Source organism: Selaginella moellendorffii, unplaced genomic scaffold (genome assembly GCF_000143415.4).
Source record: "Selaginella moellendorffii unplaced genomic scaffold, v1.0 SELMOscaffold_147, whole genome shotgun sequence".
Lineage (NCBI taxonomy): Eukaryota > Viridiplantae > Streptophyta > Lycopodiopsida > Selaginellales > Selaginellaceae > Selaginella > Selaginella moellendorffii.
Window position 1 is genome coordinate 180,320 of NW_003314408.1, and position 17,490 is coordinate 197,809.

Sequence of the window (17,490 nt, forward strand, 5' to 3'; positions counted from 1 at the left end):
TCTAAGTCCACTAGTAATAATTATAAATTAAACCAAATGCTGGTGACTTCTCCTTAAGAAGATCAATAAGACAACTATATTAAGGTTAATGTGGTGGTAATATTTTCTTGTTGAAACATTTGCAAAGTTAGCATATTTAGAAGGAAGGTTAGTTTGTCCTAAACACTAGAAAATGGTGGATGAACACCAATAGCAAAAATAAAATTAAGATAATAATGATTAGTATCCCAAAACTCAGCTAAAGAGATATAAAAGATTTATTCAAAAAATATAAAAAGAGAACTTGGAGAAAGGGAGAATTGTTTCATTAACATTACACCACTACCAATCTACTATTGAGTTCACTAGCTCAAACCAAAGAACACTCAAGTCTTCAAAGTGGAAATAAGTTTGAAGAAAATGAGACTTATATGTTATAATTTCAATAAACTCAATTTTGTGAATGATGAATGTAAAGGAGATTTATTGACCATCCACCACAAGTTGGACATTATATTGGTCAAAGGAGATTGCCATAAGAAAATACAACTCTTAGTGAATAAAATTTTCTTTTGGCATTGTTATCGCGTAAAACTCAAAAAAAGAAGTTAAAGCTAATGGCAAGTAGTGATGTAAAAAGGTTTAGACATATGAAAAAAAAAAGAATAAAACTAAGAGTAAAAGATGGGATGAGTTGTTTAGTTGAACACTTGTTAATTGGAACCACATGTGCAACACTTATTATACTAGTTTGAGAGGTGGAAGATGAGGATAAAGTAGTCTATATTTCCACAATATATATGAAGTGATTATTGATTTGACATTCTTATTCAACATCAGAGAAATGTTATTAATAAGTGGCTCTAATATCTATTAGAATTAGGTACATTAGTTGCTCCAAGACTGAAGCCATTGGATGAGGAATAAAGGTTTGATGATGGTCGAGCCAATATTTTTGCAATTAATTGATATTGAACAGTAGAATTAATAACTCTTATGGGAGATGTTAGATTTAAATGAGAAATTATGAAATATTTAACATCTCCATATGGTCACCATCTATATTTCATGGGACAATGCAACTTTAAAAGAATATTTCTATTTTGGCCTTCATGAAATGGAATTTAGATTTAGAGGTGGATCTAGACTTGGAGTCTTGGCACCACTGAATATACTAATGAAGTGCTAAACAAAAAGATTAAAATCCTGAAGAACAAGTTATTCTTCTTAAAAACTAAGAAAGGTGTCTTAATAAAAGCACCAAAAGTAAAAGTATAGAAAACTAGAGTTCCAACATAAATTTTTAATATTTTGCTAATGGAAAGTTATGAAGTGGAAATGTACTTTAGTGGTTCAAGGCAGCAAGAAACTTGCCTACGGGCCTAACATGGTAGTGCATCTAGTGTCAAGGATAACAAAGGTGGGGTATCCATGGTTGATGGGATGAGACAAGCGTGAAGGCAAGGCTCTAATTTAGGAGGTTTTGGGCCATGATTGGTGGGCAGTATAATGAGTGACAAATGTCTAAGTAAACATGTAATCATCTCCACTTTAATGAGAGACAAGCTGGAGTATTAGTAGTGATTGTAGAGTGGTGGAGACTCACTCAAGGAGTAGTACAGTTGCACTACACCATCTTAAGGGACACAACAAAATTAGCAAAGATAGAAATCTAGTGAAACAAATGGCTCCCATATTTCAACAAAGTGATGGATAATGGGATTTACTAAAGATGATACCTCCTAAGTGGGATCTTGAGATTCACTTGAGGGGAGACATTGACCTGGATATGGCACAATGGACAACCTCTTCTACAATAAGAATACACATGTGTGTCATATATAAGAGTTCCATTAGATAACTTTATAAAAGATAGCTTTATGAGTGGATAGCATGCCAAGTTTTTATATTAATCCCTTTGGAACATTGGGAATGAAAACATATTTCATCTAATGGAACTTTAAACTACATGATAACTTACCATATCCGCCAAACACCCTTACTATCATGTTCTATGTGCTGGTCCTATTTCAATTTCATGTGATATTTATGGTAAGTATTTAGATCTATCCAAGAGGCATAGGTAGGGAGTGTCTTAAAACACTATAGTGTTGTTCTTGCATCTTGATTTGGAATTTAATACTATTTTATATTTAGTAAGTTTTCAAGCTTATATCCTGAAATTATGGTGAAAACACAAAACATGCATTCATATTGGGGGATGGAGCTGTAAAGGATTTTAAATATATAATAAGGATAATGGTTAGAAGTATGGTTGACCACTTTGAACTATTTGTTTGGTTTAAGTTGGGCTATGTTAGTTTTTATTTTATGTCTGGCTTAGGTTTAAACTTAATCTCTATGTTGCTCTAATTGGTGGGGTACCTTCCTCTTTGCATTAGACCATTGATATGTCAAAATTGTGCTAAATACCATCTAACATTATTTTGCATGCAAAAGCTAGATATAAAAAATAAATGCATATTAGGGGATATTAAATGCATTTTGACCTTGTTTTGTAGCATAAAAAATTTGGCTCCAAAGTTAGGTGTGTTACAATATCTCTATTGCTAACACTTAACCACATTTTCTCTATAACCTAATATTTGAAGTCAAAGTAAAAAACAATTCAAACCAAATCATACCAAATTACTATTTCCTTTATATCTTTTATATTTGTCTTATTACCTATCCACTGTACTCTATCACAAACTTTATCTTTGATCATCTTTATAAAATTATTTATTATATAACTCTCACATTTAAGCATATCCTCCAAACTTTCAAAGATTTATGCCACCATTCAAAAATATTTTCCTATATAACATATGCATTCAACAATGGTCATTTAAATTTACCACCTTTCCTACACTAATAGTTTATAATATCAATAACAAAATATAAAAATATGATTTGAGGGCAACATCATTTTAAATTGCTGATGTGGCCATCACAATTTGACTGTGACAGTCACATGTGCAGCATCTATTACCAGGCACTTGCACATCAACACTGTAGAGCTGGTGGTTCTCGAAGGACGACCACAATGGCTTGTGCTTGTCATATCCTGCACGCCACAGAGAAAATGAAATAGAAACTCCAGGCAGGATCAAAGCTATACCTTTATCAATGTGCTTGAGGCAGTTTAGCAGCAGCTGGTAAGCATGTTTCTTCTCAAAGTGAAAGGCCGCCCAAAATTTCGGTGTACTTGAGCGTGTGATGCAGGAGATACCCCTGGAGGGAGTTGGTGGTAAGATCAGAGTTGCCCAGCACCTTAAAGGCTTGGCCGAGGACACGGTTGTCTAGGCGGAGCATCACCATCCACAGAAACTCTCCAAACTCTTTGTAGGCTTCCTGGGTGGGTGGTTTGCTCACCTGAGAGAGCTTCCTGCATTCGCTGCGGATGCTCGCGCTTGCTGTGAGGATGCCGCTCCTACTCCTAGTCGCGCTTATCAGCCGCATCAACATTTTCAAGGGTTTGGCGTTCTTTGCTGGGTTTTGTTTTAGTATAGGCATCTCAACGAGGCGCAAGTCGATGCGCGTGCTGCGGACCAGCGCCAGGCAGGCGCTGAAGCTGGCTGCCTGGAAGAACGAGGAATGCCTCGTCTAGCCTACCATGGTGATGACCAGGTAACCAGGCATTCATCATGAGCATGGAATTCCACGAGACTGGAGTTCGATGAGGCATCTCATCAAACAAGCGCTTCGACTCGACGAGCTTTCCATTTGTGCCACATAGTAACAGGTTGGTGTAAGTCACAGCGCTTCTTCCCAGCATTCTTTCAAAGAAATGGTTCGCGGTGTCAAAGTGTCATTTGAGGCATAAGCGCATTCCACGAGCAAAGATTTCTGTGGGGAGTATTCCTAAAGACAAATGATGCCGACACTAAGTCTTCCTTTTGTGAGTACGCGCCTATAAATGTGTTCCAAGCACCGGGATCTTCGGTGTAAAAGATGTGTTTCACATCTTCTAGATACCCATTGAGGGCATATGCTGAGATTAAAGAAGCCCAAGATTAAGAATCTATACAAGGCATTCTAGAAAAGAGTTCTAGAGCTTGTGAAAAGAAACGTTACCAAAGAAAAAAAAAATGCGTTATATTGCAAGAGATGAGATTTATCGAAGGCATCAAAGCAAACATCACTACCGCCTGCTCCAGATGCCCATTCTGGGCATATCCGGCTATCAAAAAGGTCCAAGTCACTATCGGGGATTGATCGAACAAAGCTCGGGCAGTGTGTTGCTGACCATTCTGCGCACGACACAGCGCTCTTCTTGGGGATGAAATGCATCGCGTGGTCAAGGGATCACCTGGGCGAATCCCGAGACGATAGTAGTGAAGGAGAAGATGCTCCAGCACAGCATTCTCTCGAAAATCTCCCGCGAATCGCCCATGAGCTCCTGCTGGGCAAAGGCCTGGAGGATCGAATTCCACGAGAAAATGTCCCTGTGTGGCATCCCGCGGAAGAAGAAGGCCGCGCAGGCCTCGAATTGCGCTGCCTCGGAGAATGCCTGTAAGAGGTCTGGATTCGCGGTGTAGACGGCCTCCGCATCCCTGCATTTGCCATACATGTAACGATCATGTTGGAGAGGTGTCGATTCGGCCAGTAGCTGGTCTCCAGGATCCGCGCGTGGATCCTCCTGGCGTGAGCCAAATCCCTGGCAGAGACGAGCTCATACAGGGCCCCTGGATGTCGTCCACGTGGACAGTTAGATGGATTCCAAAGATTCGCATCTTTCTTTGCATTGCAAATCTAAAACTCCTTCGTGTTGAGCACTGCAATCCGATAAATCCCTGTCTCAAGATCCACATTCATCGTCTCAATGCTAGAGCATCTTCCAAACTGTTTGTGAGCAGATTGGCCACAGCCAGAGACCTTGAGCGAGAGGCAGAGAAGTGGGCTCGAACAGGCGGCCGGAGAAAGGATGCACTACTTCCTGAGGCAATCTAACGAGCGAAAGAAATGCAGTACCAGGAGCGGCACCACCACTCGCATCCACATATGCTGTAGAACATCGAGTCGCAGGAATATGCCCACGAACAAGTCTTCCTCATCGACCCGATCGAAGGCCCATCGCCATACTACCTCGCGATAGGGAGAAATAAAAAATATGTGGAAACTTTTGGGGGACAAATCCCAGAGCGCCTACGAAGGAGGAGTGTGTCTGTGTGGATGTTTGTGAGTTGGGCTCGTTTCCGCACTATTCTCCGTTGACGCTGCCGACAGGTGTAACTTCATGGACACCTGGGAAACTAGCGAAAAACATCTGTGTGTTTATACATGCGCTGATGGCAGCGCATGCACTTCCTCATCATTCTAAGTTTTGATTTGATCATAGAATGTTATTTGTTGTGATATTTAGCTGTCCAGAATCCAGACCTGCGAGCTTGCGGCTCCTATATGGAGCTGCATCCCTCGTTTGTTCATCTTAAGTTACTAAGTTTGTAGGCTCGACCTGGTTGGGAGTCTCACTTACTGAGAAAAGAAACTGTAAACTAAGAGTGCAAGATTTCCCAGCGCTTACTTGATTGCTCATCTTTCCACTTTGGTTTGCAACAAATTGTTGCTGTTTATTTTTTCCACTTTTCTTGCCTGATACACCCACGGGAGTCTAGAACTTCGGATAGCAAAGAAATGACCGAAGAATCATTTGCCTTCCAAGCTCAGACATACCGTCGTATATATATCTTTCTAGTTGTTTTGAGAAGATTTAGCAACCACTGACATAATCCGCCTTGAACTGGCAGCCGTCATTGTAAGTCTTGACACCACACTTGGCGCAGTTACGAGCACGGAGTTCGTCAAAGGCAGTGATCATCTCAGAGCCAGTGAGGTCGCAGTTGGAGCCAGAGACAAAGAGGCCACAGCGGCCGGAGCAGACGCCAGTGGAGCCTTTGTTGCCGCCGGTGAAGTAGCGGTTGCTAGGCTGAATCTGGCGGCGAGCAGCATCACAGTCGCTCTGTGCGAGACCCCTGCACAGTGCAGAGCCAGCGCACGAGTAGGAGTCCTGAGCATAAGAGCCTTGCAACAACATGATGATCATGAGATTCACAACAACTAAGACATTGAGAGCTAGCGCCATGTTCGTCGACTTCATGGTTACTAAGTTACTGATAGATCTCGAGCCCATTATTTATATGGTGTGGGCTGGCATAGAAGCGGGTCTAGCTTTGCTTCCAGCAAGACTCCAAAACTTAGGCAGTCAAGGAGGACCCCATTTATTAATGCATACAGGTCACAATTTAACGACTTTCACATAGATGGACACGTAGAAGAAAGTTCTATAGAATTTCAGTTGCATTTTATTAAAATCTCATTTTTCTTTGTTAAAAATTTGCTCTTCTGTCACTGGCAATAGTGTTTATATATATCAGCTCGATCTACATTGCGGAGCCACCGAGTCCATTGGCAGGCTAATGGCCCAGATCACCTCATTTTGATCATAATATCTGGTAGCATTGTCCTTAGGAATAGTACTAGTCAAGATCTAAATAGGTAATACATACATACATATATATATATATACATATGTATATATTACTATTTTTAAGATATATTTAATATTTAATTATATACACATTCAGATAAATAATATTAAAAAGAGAAGCTTGTAATATATCAAAATAAATTAATTAGTATTTAAGAAGGTCAGCTTTCATAACTGTAAAAAGAACATTGATCACTGTTTGGTGTTGGGTGTGAGGAGTATATGTACAGTATCATGAAGATTATTTTAACTCAATAAAAAAATTCCATCATTGCTGCAGTCAAATCCTGAATGCCCCATTCCAAAGAGAGAGCTATGCTTGCCCTTGCCTAGGGAACAACCTTAATGGGCTGTGGCAACAGACACATGGAATAACATTATTTGAGGATGAGAGGGTTCTCCAGAACCTGGTAGTTGTCAACCATGTTCTCATAGAGAACCTGACTTGATCTGATGGCTGCCAACGGCTGGATTGAGTTAACAAGTGAGCCACAGCTTGTTAAGGTAGGAGAGTGTTTTGGGAGTCAGTTGTTTATATTCTCCAGTACAATTCAGGAAAGTGGGTCATTGAATCCATGACTTTTGGCTATGTCCAATCTTGGGTACAACCAGAGCTTTGAGGGAGAGGATCACTTCTATAACCTAGACACCATGCATTGGAGTCAGCAAGCAGTGAGCCAGGATCCATTTGGCTATTGGGACTACACCAAGTATCCAATACGGTATGAGAGGATTTCATTGGTACACAAGGAAGCTAGAGAAGGATGGGGAGCTTGGTAAATGGGTCACACTCACCCATGGTCGTATCTGGGAAATACTAGTGGCCACTTCATGACATCAATGAAGAATGGATGGCTCACCTTAATTTTTTGTGTTCTTAATTTATATTATGGTGTACACTATAAAAATGCAGTTATCGTTTATACTATTACCATCTCATCTGGTGGAGAAGTGGGAGTATTGTAGTTATTTAGAAAAAGAGCTTGCATAATTTGGAAGCCTGGAATACAACCAACACTTTCCTGGCCCTATATGATATTTCCACTAATCTTAAAATTGGAGAACTAAATAGAATTTTTATATTTTGTTATATGTAAGGAATATATGTAAAACTAGTAATTGCCCAGAAAATGTTGGTTAAATTAAGCAGTATTGCAATCTATTTTTGGCATGCTATTATGGTCTCCATTTGGGAGGTTGCTGTTCGATGTACTTTAAAATGTATCTGAAAGGCTTTCCCAACCGCAGGTGGTGCTCAAAACCTTCTCCCAATAACTTGAAGCTGCAAAACTCGGGAGGAAGTAGTTTAGTTGGTGCTTTTGCTTGCATGGAATCCCTCAATAAGGCTCAATCTGAGAGTTAAGAACAGAAATTTCCAAAAAAAAAAGTTGCAGTTCTCTTGCCTTGAGAAAAAAACTAAAGTCCCCGTCCTTTCTTCACAGTGGCAGCCTTCTTCTTGGCAACGACCGCTTCTCTTTCACATAATTATGCCTGTAATCACACGTGGGCGAAACTGAACATTTGTTTCTCTAATTTTTGTCCTATTATCCAGGCTTTACACTTGCATGCAACAATGCAGGCCGAGAAACTTCAAGATTCAAAGTACCTGTTTGTAAGCCAAGTCGAATCGCTTTTTACAGCCTCTCCGTCCTGGTTACGGTGCCAATAGTAGAACGCATGCGTCCTGTTTTTGATCTCGAGCATTGCGTGACCAAAACTCGCCTCGCGATATGCCGAGTAGTTTGGCTGCGGTTGCGTGAAGCTGGGAAAATGTCCGTATAAATCTCACAGGGCCGGAAAGAGAAGACTAAGAAAAAACCACCTACTTTCCAGCGAGCCCTTCTATGTTTCCTCCATCGCCGACTGTTATGTAGACAGGCGCAGACTCGTTGCGAGATGGAGAGCATTGGCCGTTGACAACGTTGTACTCGATATTAGAGACGCGGTGCTGTGGTCACAAAAGCATTAAGAAGAGAAAGCAAGAAAAGAGAGAACAAAACTTACACTCCGTTCGTATGCATGAACGTGCCCGGCAAACACAATGTCGACTTTGTATTGCACAAGCCATGCTTCGAATTGCACACGCATCGTTTCGCCCTCCATGTAGTGATACATGTTACTGTTGTACCACGGGGAATGCATCAAAACAATCACCCACGGGGTTTTCTTCCTGTTTATATTCTGGAGGTCATTCTGCAGCCATGCCCACTGCGGGGTATATTTCCCTGCACGACCGTTGCTTATAAGAAACATTAGTTCAGCAAACCATTCGCAAACCATATGCGGAGTATGAAGACAGCACGATGATGTGCGCTGACGCCCTGTTGATCGAATACCAGAGCTGCGATGTACTCTTTGATGAACGATGGGGTGTTTGATAGCGATGAAGATACGGCTTGAATGGTACCACCTCGCTCTGGAAGAAGTTAGCACCGCCGGAAACTTGTAAGCTATATAACCTGGGCTTACAAATTCTGGACGGTAGTCTAGCTCGTGGTTTCCTGCCGTCCAGATCCAAGGTTGATACGCGGTGCTCGGCTCCACCAATCGACCCCAAGTGTCCCAGCGAGTATTGTCGCCCAAGGGATAATGATCGGCGTATGAGAGGTCTCCGACGTAGAGAACAGTCTGTCCGCTGCTGTTTAAGTAGTGCTGAAAGGTGTTGAGGGAGTCATACGTCTGTCCGAGATCTCCTGCGACAGAAGCAATCGTCGGTTTGGAAAGGATATAATAGAAAACAGCGACACAAACCTATGACGCCAAATGTGTACGCAACGTCGGGGCCAGATTTCGGTGGCGTGACGAACCAGAATTCTCGAGCGCATTCTCCGTCACCGAGTCTGTAGTAATACTTCGTAGCATACTTTGGACAAGGAAGAAAGAACCAAAAACAAGGAAAATTACAAACACAACAGTGAGTCGGCCAGAAAACTGTAGATCATATCAAACACACCTCGAGATTAGTGAGCTTCACATGGTGGATGTAGCCAGATGTGTAGTTCGCGTACTTATATCTTGTGATGTTTCCAGTCGCCGTTCTCGAGTACTTTGCGGTCTCGTTTCCAAACGTTACAGCCAATGATCCAGGTTGCGACGGAGTAACCCAGGAAACGATCATGGAATCCGCAGTAACACTCCCTTGCGTTATGTGGACCTGGAACACAAAGTTCTAATCCAACCGAGGAGTTATCGCAAAGAAAACCTGTTCTGGCGCATTTCCACAGCCTGCTAGATCAGGAGGTCGCAGAAATTCGCTGCCGACGGGCAAATCCTCCGAGGCTTGGAGCCTCCGCCGGTAAGGGCTTGTGATTCCCGAGGAGCCGCATCGGAGCTGGAGCTGGAAGATGAGCGTGAGAAGCAGCAGCGGCAGCCCTGCAAAGCATAGCTCAAGAATCGATCGCTGCAATGTCGCACTGATCGGCGCTAGAGAATACCTGAGGCGAGAGCATTGATCGCCATGCCCGATTCCACGCCCGCCCGCCTTCGCAGGGCGTCCTGGCAGGCGCTGCTGCGATGGAACTTTTATATGAGTCAACACATTGATCAAACAAGGCGGGACATATTCGCATCTATTCGTTTGCATGTCGTGCTCATATAAAATACTCGTTCACATCATCTTCGCGGCTCCGTACGAGGACTGTAATGGACCACCACCTTCCCGTACGGCCTATCGATACCTTGGACTCCAACAAGCTCATCGAGACTTACGGAAAGAATGGAAGAATCGAGCACGCAGAGCGCATCTTTCGGGCCATGGAGTCCAAAGATCCCTTCACTTGGATGTCGATGCTGCGCGCATATTCCCGGAATGGGTATCTGCGAGAAGCGAAGGATCTTTTTGATGCCATGCCCGGAAAGGATGCCGTCTCGTGGACAGCTATGCTTGCGGCATATTCCAAGCACGGGGACATCAATGCATCCAAGATGCTGTTTGACAAGATGCCATGCAAGGATCTAGTGGCCTGGAATGCCATGATATCAGCATATGCCGCAAACGGGCATCATAAGAATGCTATTGACTTGTTTGACCAGATGCCACAGCGAAACTACGTGACGTGGACCACGGCGTTGACCACATTTGCACAAAGAGGCCAATTAGCGGAAGCAGAGAGAGTGTTTAGTGAGATGCCCGAAAAGGATGTGGTGTGCTGGTCTGCCATGCTAACCGCATATACCCAAAGCGGGCATCTGCACCGCGCAAGGGATCTTTTTTACCAAATGCCGGCTTGGAGCGTCCTGTCCTGGACGGCGATCTTCTCTGCCCATGCTCGCCACGGGGACCTGGAGCGCGCGAAGGAGATCTGGGATGAAATGCCGGAGAGGAATCTAGTCTCCTGGGCGGCGATGATGCATGCCTTTGTCCACACTAACGCTGCCACAGTGAAAGAGCTGTTTGATTCAATGCCAGCGCGGGACATTGCCGCGTGGAATGCGCTGCTCGCCGCAAGCACCCAGCAAGAAGACCTGGTTGTAGCTAAGGAAGTGTTTGATCGAATGCCAGAACGGAGCCTCGCGTCCTGGACCGAAATTCTCACGGCTTTGGTGAGGGCCGAGAACCGGGACGGAGCCAGTAGGATCTACCGAGAAATGCCCGAGCAGGATCTTGTTGCCTGCACTGCGTTGCTATCGATCTTCTCCCAGGATCTAGAGGCGGCCAAGCGGTTTTTCGATGGGATTCCAGAGCTCGACAGCGTGTGCTGTAGTGCCATGGTCTCCGCATATGCTCAGGCTGGGCATATCGCTCAAGCTAGAGGGATCTTTGAGCAAATGCCAGAGAAAACCATCGCGGCCTGGAATGCAATGCTGTGCTCGTATACCCAAAACGGGCATATGGAACTTGCATGCTCTCTCGTGGAGACGATGCCAGAGCTGGACGTGGTGTCGTCCATCGCTATGATCTCAGGTTATGTCGAGAAAGGAAACATCCAAGAATGTAAAACGATATTTGATCAAATTCTTGATCACAACGTTGTCTCCTGGACTGCCATGCTAGCTGCATATGCCCAACTTGGGCATGTCGACGATGCAAAGAAGTTTTTCGATAAAATGCCGCAAAGGAACTTGGTTTCGTGGAACACTCTCCTGTATGCTTACTCGCAGGCACAACGAGTCGAGGAATCCAAAAAACTTTTTGACACAATGCCTGAGAAAGACTCTACGTCCTACGCAGTGATGTTGGCTTTGTACACTGGACGCCAAGATCTCGAGCAAGCATGGTGTGTTTTCGAGAAGATTCCAGAGCCAAGCGTGACATGCTACACGACTATGCTCGTCTCTTACGCTCAGGCCGGGGTTCTGGGCCAAGCGAAGCTCGTCTTTGACAGAATTCCAGATAAGAATCTCGTGTCACGGAATGCCATGCTCTACGCATACTCCCACAACCATCAAGCCAGGGAAGCCAAGGAATTGTTTGATGCAATGCCCGAACGTGACACCATCTCTTGGTCGGCGCTTCTAGCAGCAAGCGCTCAAACCATTGACGCCTCTCGAAACTTTTTCCAGGCGATTCCGGAGCACAGCTTAGTGTCTTGGACGGCATTGGTGGTGAGATACGCTCACAGTGGTTATCTCAAAGAGGCTGCCGAGATTTTTCACACGCTAAACCTGTATGAAATGCCGAAAGAGAACTGTTTTTCTTCGCTTTTCCTGGCTTGCAGCCACAAAGGGAAAGCCTATGCGGCTAGGTGCTGGTTTACTTCCATGGTTGTGGATTTCTCGCTCGCTCCTGGAAAACAGCATTACTGTTGCATGGTTGACATCTTGGGAAGAGCTGGGCATTTGAGCGCCGCAGCGAACTTGATCGCCAACATGCCTTTTGCGCCCGATTCTCTGGAATGGAAAAGTTTCCTTGGAGCTTGCGGTAGACACAATGATCTTGAACACGGAGCTCGAGCTGCCGAGAGCGTTCTTGACGTGGAGCCACGAGACTCCGCGGCATATGTACTGCTTTCGAATAGCTACAGGAGAAATCCAATGCTAGCCTCTGCCTAACAACACCGGAGGATCAGTTCCAACCTCTTCTTTGGATCGAGTTTTGTCCATTTCTTGGCAAGCATTTGGTGCCAAGATGCAAGCTTGCGACAGCAGCACATATGGAGCTCCTTTCTCTGGAATGACATCAAAGATGGATTTCGTTGCTTCCTTGGCTCGTTCGTGGAGCTCACAGCCTCTGTGAGACCCAAGCACAGACGTCCAGTCCACACCATTAGCTTCAAAAGGCATGTTTTCGATCAAATCTCTGGCGTCTCTCGTGTAGCCAGCTCGAGTAAACAGGTCCACCATGCAGCAGTAGTGCTGCTGCGAGGGTCTCATTTGGTGGCCCTCGATCATCCCAACAAAGAAGTCTCTTCCACTCTGAACTTTGCCTTCGTGACTGCAAGCAATCAGGATCAGTATCAAACTCAGCTCGTCGAACGAGTCCGCCACCTTCATTTCGAAGAAAAGCCTCTTGGCCTCCTCCAGCTGCCGGTTTTGGGCGTAAGTTGCCAGCATCGCGTTCCACGAGATGGTGTCTCTTTCTGGCATTTCTTCAAAGACTTTCTTTGCTTGATCCTTGCGGCCATTGTGGCTGTAAGCAGCAAGCATCGAAGTCCACGAGACTGGAGAGTGGTACGGCATGCTGTCGAATATAAACTTGGCTTCCTGGATATAACCATGTTGGCTATACCCGCTAAAGGTGGCGTTCCAGGAGATGATATTCCTTTCGGGCATTTCATTGAAAACCATCTGTACTTCCTCGAGATATCCACCTTGGGCATATCCGGAGAGAACAACATTCCACGAGACAAGATTGCGATGAGCCATAGTCTCAAAAAAGTGTTGCATCCTCTTTAGATCTCCACTCTGGAAGCTAGCGCCCAACAAGGCATTTTGAGACACCACGTTGTGTTCTGGCATTTTTTCAAAGAGTTCTAAAAAGTTTTCTAAATCTCCTCGATGAGCATATGCAGTTAGCATGGCATTCCATGACACCAAGTTCCACTGAGGCATGCTCTCGAAAATGTCCACGCATTTCTCGATAAGCCCATATTGGGCATATGCGGAAAGCATTGCCGTCCAAGATATCACATTTCGCTGCGGCATCTCGTCGAAGAAAGATCTCGCCTCTAAGGGAAATCCATTTTGAGCATAGGCACTCATTAATGTATTCCAAGAGATTAAGTTCCATTGGGGCATTCTATCGAACGCCAACTTTGCCGCAGAAAGATGACCATTTTGAGCAAAAGCAGCGAGCCTGGCATTCATCGAGATAAGATTTTGCTGTGGCATTTCATCAAAGATTCTCTCGGCAAGCTCGAGATGCCCGTTTTGGGCGTACGCAGCTAGCATAGAAGCCCAGGAAATCAAGTCCCTCTCCGGCATGGCATCAAACACCAGCTTGGCTTTCTCAAGGTGCCCATTTTGGGTATACGCCGCAAGAACAGCATTCCAAGAGCTAACATCATGTTGTGGCATGGCCTCAAACATCGTCAAGGCTTCCGCAAGATTCCTATTTTGCGAGTAAGCGCTGAGAATTGCGTTCCAAGAAACGTAGTTCTTATGTGGCAGCTCATCGAACATTACTTTTGCAACCTGCAAACGCCCGTTCTTGGCATATGCTGCAAGCATGGTGTTCCAGGCGGTGACGTCCCACTCGGGCATTTCATCGAACAGCTGCTTTGCTCGATCAAGGTGACCATTACGAGTGTATGCAGTGAGCATTGCGACCCAAGTGAAGACACTCTTTTTCTTCTTGTCCTCGATTGCCGCAAAGATCTTCCTAGCATCCTGGACGCTGCCGCAGCGCCCATACATCTCGATGAGCTTGTTGGTGACGAAAGGGCTGGTGTTGCTGGGAAGGGTCGCGTGAATTTTTCTGGCTGTTGTGAGGTCATCGCAGCTCTTGATCAGTTCGATGCAGTCCCGAGGCTGAAGCATTCCATCTGTTTTGGTTTTGATTTTCGATAACCAATAGTTTTGTGACCCACGCTTGATTGAAACTCATGCTCTTGCCCGATCCATCAATGGGCAGCACGACGCATTCGTTCTTTGAGCCAACGCCATTCGAAGCCATGGTCGCATCTACAAAGCTTATAATCGCAGAGGCCTCAAAAGGGCATATGGACAAAGCTCGTCTCATCTTTGACGCAATGCCGCAGCACGATTCCATCTCCTGGAACGCAATGATGTCAGCGTATTCCACGCATGGCGATGCTGGAAAAGCAAAAGGGTTTTACGATAGAATGCCCGAGAAGACAATGCTCTCGTGGACATCTATGATGGCTGCATATACCACAGCTGGGGATTTTGAGCGTGTCAAATGGTGTTTTGATCATATGCCCATGCGGGACGTTGCGGCATACAATGTCATGCTGAACGCGTACTTAGACGATGGTAACATATTTACGATGAGAATTTTGTTTGATGAGCTTCCAGAAAAAGACATAATCTCATACACAACGATGCTGTCTGCTTATTCCCAAAGTGGGAATCTTGAAGAAGCAAAGATGGTATTTGATGGAATGCCATGGAGGAGCATCTACTCCTGGAACGCACTGCTCGTAGGATATGCCGAGAATCAAGACCTGGAGGATGCGAGGTATTTCTTTGATCGCATGCCACAATGGAATGTAGTTTCCTGGACAATAATGATTTCTGCATATGCCAAGGCCTTTCGCAGCACAGACGCCATGAGCTTGTTTAGAGAGATTCCAGAGTGGGATATAGCTTTGTCCAATGCAGTTCTGAATGGTTTCAATGAATCAAGGGATTTGGAAAAGGTAAAACGATTCTTTGACGAGATGCCGGCTTGGAATCTAGTCTCCTGGACCACTTGCATTCAAGCATTCGCCTTGGAAGGGGATATCACAAACTCCCAGAGAATCTTCGACATGATGCCTTGTAAGAACCTGGTTGCTTGGAACGCCATTCTTTCAGCTTACATTCAAAATGGAAACATCAAAGATGCCATCCATACATTCAAGGCTATGCCCCAACACGATCAAGTGTCATGGACTAGCATGCTCTCTGGATACTCACGCTCCGGGCATCTTAACGAAGTTGAGTCTTTGTTCGAGCGATTGCCTTGCAAGTGTCTTTGCTCTTGGAATTCTCTGCTGGTGGGATATGCTGATAACTTGCATGTGGAGAAAGCCAAGCAAGTCTTTGAGAAAATGCCCCAGCATGATCAAATCTCATGGAATGCACTGCTTGAGGCATATTCTAGAGTTGGCGACCTTGCAAAAGCAAGGGGTATTTTTGAGGCTATGCCCGATAGAAATATTGTGTCCTGGAACACAATGCTCACTGCTGTTTCTTGTAGAAACTACTTGGGGAATGCATGGAAGCTTTACAATATGATGCCTGAGCATGACTTGGTATCGCCCAGCATACTTTTGGCTGCATATTCTCATGACTTCGAAAAATCTAGTCAAATCTTCCACTGTTTAAGTATTATACATTCTCCAGACAATGCGAGTTTTACATCACTTCTTGCCTCTTGCAGTTGTACAGGGACACTCTCTAAAGGACTAGCTTACTACCATTCTATGTCAATAGATTATGCTTTGGTTCCAACCAAGCAACACTATTCTTGTATGTTAGATTTGTTCATTCGATCTAATCATCTTCAAGAAGTAAACGAACTCTATCAACAACACATGAATTTATTTTAATATTTTAATTCTTAAAAAAAAAAACATATTGAGCCCTATTGAGAATTATATTGAGGTTTCATCACAATTATAACAAATTCAAAGCAATGTTTCTTATCTGAACGGAATCGTTTAAAGGAAGGTTTATAAAGTAAATTACTATGTAGGACTAGGTCGTGTTGCAATAAAGAACTGGAATAATGAGTGAGCCAGCGGCAGGCGACACTCTTACAATGGCGGCGCTCAAAGTGCTGTGCATGGGTGATCCATGGAAGAAGGCCGAGTATGGAGACACCGCCGCCACTCTCTGGCAGAGCGGAGCCATTCTCGTGCCCTATGCCACTGCACAAGAACAAAAAGTACCGGATCATCCCGCCCGCAACTCCATCGTAAGTTTCCTCTTTGATGTCCATTTGGAGCTCTGTTAGAACGATGCTCTCTCGCTAGGTGAAGCTGGTGGCTCCTCAGCAAATGCCCAAGCTCGGCAAGGCCGGTAGCTTGCTAAGCCGCAAGGCGCTTCTCCACAGTCTTGTCAACATCGAGAGCTGGGCGATCGATCTTTCTTGGGTATGTTCTCCGGACAAAATCTCTGTCCACTACTTTATAGTAAACACTTGTGTGTTGCTCAGGATATTATAGCTCGATTTGGCGAGGAGGAGCGGCTGCCAAGGGAGTTCTTCGACGATTTCGTCCGGGTTGCTCAAGACGAAGGCAGGCATTTCAGGCTCCTGGCTGCTCGGCTGGCGGAGCTGGGATCCTTCTACGGCGAGTTTCCTGCTCACGAAGGCCTGTGGAGCTCCGCTATCGAGACGTCCGGCGATCTAGCAGCCAGGCTCGCCGTGGAGCATTGCGTTCACGAGGTTGGACTCTCTGTTTGCTTGAAGATCTTAACTTGAAACTTTGATCGCAGGCTCGGGGTCTCGATGTTCTTCCGACCACCATCTCGCGTTTCCGGAAGAATGGCGACGAGGAGACTGCCAAGCTGCTCGAGTCTGTGATCTATCCCGAGGAGATTACTCACTGTGCGGCTGGTGTCAAGTGGTTTGCATTCCTGTGCCAGCGAAGAGCGCAAGGCCGAGAAGGCGAGGTGGACAAGGCTGCCATTGCCAAAGAGTTCCACACCACTGTGAGGAAGCATTTCAGAGGTCCCTTGAAACCACCTTTCAATGAAGCAGCGAGGAAAGCCTCTTGCAAAGAGCGATAAAGCACAAGCCTGACAAGAAAAAAAAAACGATTTTTTTTCAAAAAAAAAAAAGAAGAGAAAAAACAAAACTTACTCAGACTCAGACAAAAGATTCGCCGTGGACGGCAGGATTCGAACCTGCGCGGGCAAAGCCCACATGATTTCTAGTCATGCCCGATAACCACTCCGGCACGTCCACCAAGAAC

The 17,490-nt window shown here is 44.9% G+C and overlaps 5 protein-coding genes and 1 non-coding gene across 8 annotated transcripts; 3 read left to right on the top strand and 3 right to left on the bottom strand.

Moving 5' to 3' along the window:
* Window positions 1-7,588: 7,588 nt before the first annotated feature.
* LOC9652255 (purple acid phosphatase 2) lies at window positions 7,589-10,000 on the bottom strand. 3 transcript variants are annotated; one of them, XM_002993016.2, is made up of 11 exons: window positions 9,904-10,000; window positions 9,672-9,841; window positions 9,423-9,623; window positions 9,221-9,332; window positions 8,939-9,162; window positions 8,747-8,885; window positions 8,474-8,694; window positions 8,296-8,417; window positions 8,076-8,231; window positions 7,873-7,960; window positions 7,589-7,751 (listed from the first exon to the last, which is right to left on the bottom strand). In XM_002993016.2, exons 1-10 carry the CDS (start codon window positions 9,926-9,928, stop codon window positions 7,906-7,908), a joined length of 1,425 nt encoding a protein of 474 aa, XP_002993062.1. In that variant the 5' UTR covers window positions 9,929-10,000; the 3' UTR covers window positions 7,589-7,751; window positions 7,873-7,905. The 3 variants fall into 3 exon arrangements, with proteins under 3 accessions (XP_002993062.1, XP_024522477.1, XP_024522476.1); XM_024666709.1 differs by having other exon boundaries at window positions 7,589-7,821; XM_024666708.1 differs by having other exon boundaries at window positions 7,603-7,960.
* A 111-nt stretch (window positions 10,001-10,111) lies between these two features.
* LOC112343381 (pentatricopeptide repeat-containing protein At2g35030, mitochondrial-like) lies at window positions 10,112-12,333 on the top strand. The gene is made up of 2 exons (XM_024666724.1): window positions 10,112-12,153; window positions 12,240-12,333. Exons 1-2 carry the CDS (start codon window positions 10,112-10,114, stop codon window positions 12,331-12,333), a joined length of 2,136 nt encoding a protein of 711 aa, XP_024522492.1.
* Window positions 12,334-12,352: 19 nt separating this feature from the next.
* On the bottom strand, window positions 12,353-14,456 carry LOC112343370 (pentatricopeptide repeat-containing protein At4g02750-like). Its single transcript, XM_024666707.1, has one exon. The coding sequence runs from the start codon at window positions 14,384-14,386 to the stop codon at window positions 12,446-12,448; it is 1,941 nt and encodes a 646-aa protein (XP_024522475.1). The 5' UTR covers window positions 14,387-14,456; the 3' UTR covers window positions 12,353-12,445.
* Window positions 14,457-14,634: 178 nt separating this feature from the next.
* LOC112343382 (pentatricopeptide repeat-containing protein At4g02750-like) lies at window positions 14,635-15,974 on the top strand. Its single transcript, XM_024666725.1, has 2 exons — window positions 14,635-15,825; window positions 15,954-15,974. Exons 1-2 carry the CDS (start codon window positions 14,635-14,637, stop codon window positions 15,972-15,974), a joined length of 1,212 nt encoding a protein of 403 aa, XP_024522493.1.
* Window positions 15,975-16,276: 302 nt separating this feature from the next.
* Window positions 16,277-17,332, top strand: LOC9652256 (uncharacterized protein HI_0077). Its single transcript, XM_002992986.2, has 4 exons — window positions 16,277-16,490; window positions 16,549-16,668; window positions 16,731-16,961; window positions 17,012-17,332. The coding sequence occupies exons 1-4, from the start codon at window positions 16,302-16,304 to the stop codon at window positions 17,303-17,305; spliced, it is 834 nt and encodes a 277-aa protein (XP_002993032.1). The 5' UTR covers window positions 16,277-16,301; the 3' UTR covers window positions 17,306-17,332.
* A 69-nt stretch (window positions 17,333-17,401) lies between these two features.
* Window positions 17,402-17,483, bottom strand: TRNAS-AGA. Its single transcript has one exon. It is a non-coding gene; the product is annotated as a tRNA-Ser (tRNA).
* Window positions 17,484-17,490: the final 7 nt, after the last annotated feature.

What these genes read in the sequence shown, in the direction of transcription:
- LOC9652256 (XM_002992986.2), top strand. Translation starts at nt 16,302, where the DNA reads ATGAGTGAGCCAGCGGCAGGCGACACTCTTACAATGGCGGCGCTCAAA. An exon ending in ATCCCGCCCGCAACTCCATC is followed by an intron (nt 16,491 to 16,548) that starts GTAAGTTTCCTC and finishes CTCTCTCGCTAG; the next exon opens with GTGAAGCTGGTGGCTCCTCA. An exon ending in TGGAGCATTGCGTTCACGAG is followed by an intron (nt 16,962 to 17,011) that starts GTTGGACTCTCT and finishes CTTTGATCGCAG; the next exon opens with GCTCGGGGTCTCGATGTTCT.
- LOC9652255 (XM_002993016.2), bottom strand. Translation starts at nt 9,928, where the DNA reads ATGGCGATCAATGCTCTCGCCTCAG. An exon ending in GTCTTCATACTCCGCATATG is followed by an intron (nt 8,695 to 8,746) that starts GTTTGCGAATGG and finishes ACGGTCGTGCAG; the next exon opens with GGAAATATACCCCGCAGTGG. An exon ending in TCGACTTGGCTTACAAACAG is followed by an intron (nt 7,961 to 8,075) that starts GTACTTTGAATC and finishes GTGTGATTACAG; the next exon opens with GCATAATTATGTGAAAGAGA.
- LOC112343381 (XM_024666724.1), top strand. Translation starts at nt 10,112, where the DNA reads ATGGACCACCACCTTCCCGTACGGCCTATCGATACCTTGGACTCCAAC. An exon ending in GGGAAAGCCTATGCGGCTAG is followed by an intron (nt 12,154 to 12,239) that starts GTGCTGGTTTAC and finishes TCTTGGGAAGAG; the next exon opens with CTGGGCATTTGAGCGCCGCA.
- LOC112343382 (XM_024666725.1), top strand. Translation starts at nt 14,635, where the DNA reads ATGTCAGCGTATTCCACGCATGGCGATGCTGGAAAAGCAAAAGGGTTT. An exon ending in TGATGCCTGAGCATGACTTG is followed by an intron (nt 15,826 to 15,953) that starts GTATCGCCCAGC and finishes TGCCTCTTGCAG; the next exon opens with TTGTACAGGGACACTCTCTA.
- LOC112343370 (XM_024666707.1), bottom strand. Translation starts at nt 14,386, where the DNA reads ATGCTTCAGCCTCGGGACTGCATCGAACTGATCAAGAGCTGCGATGAC.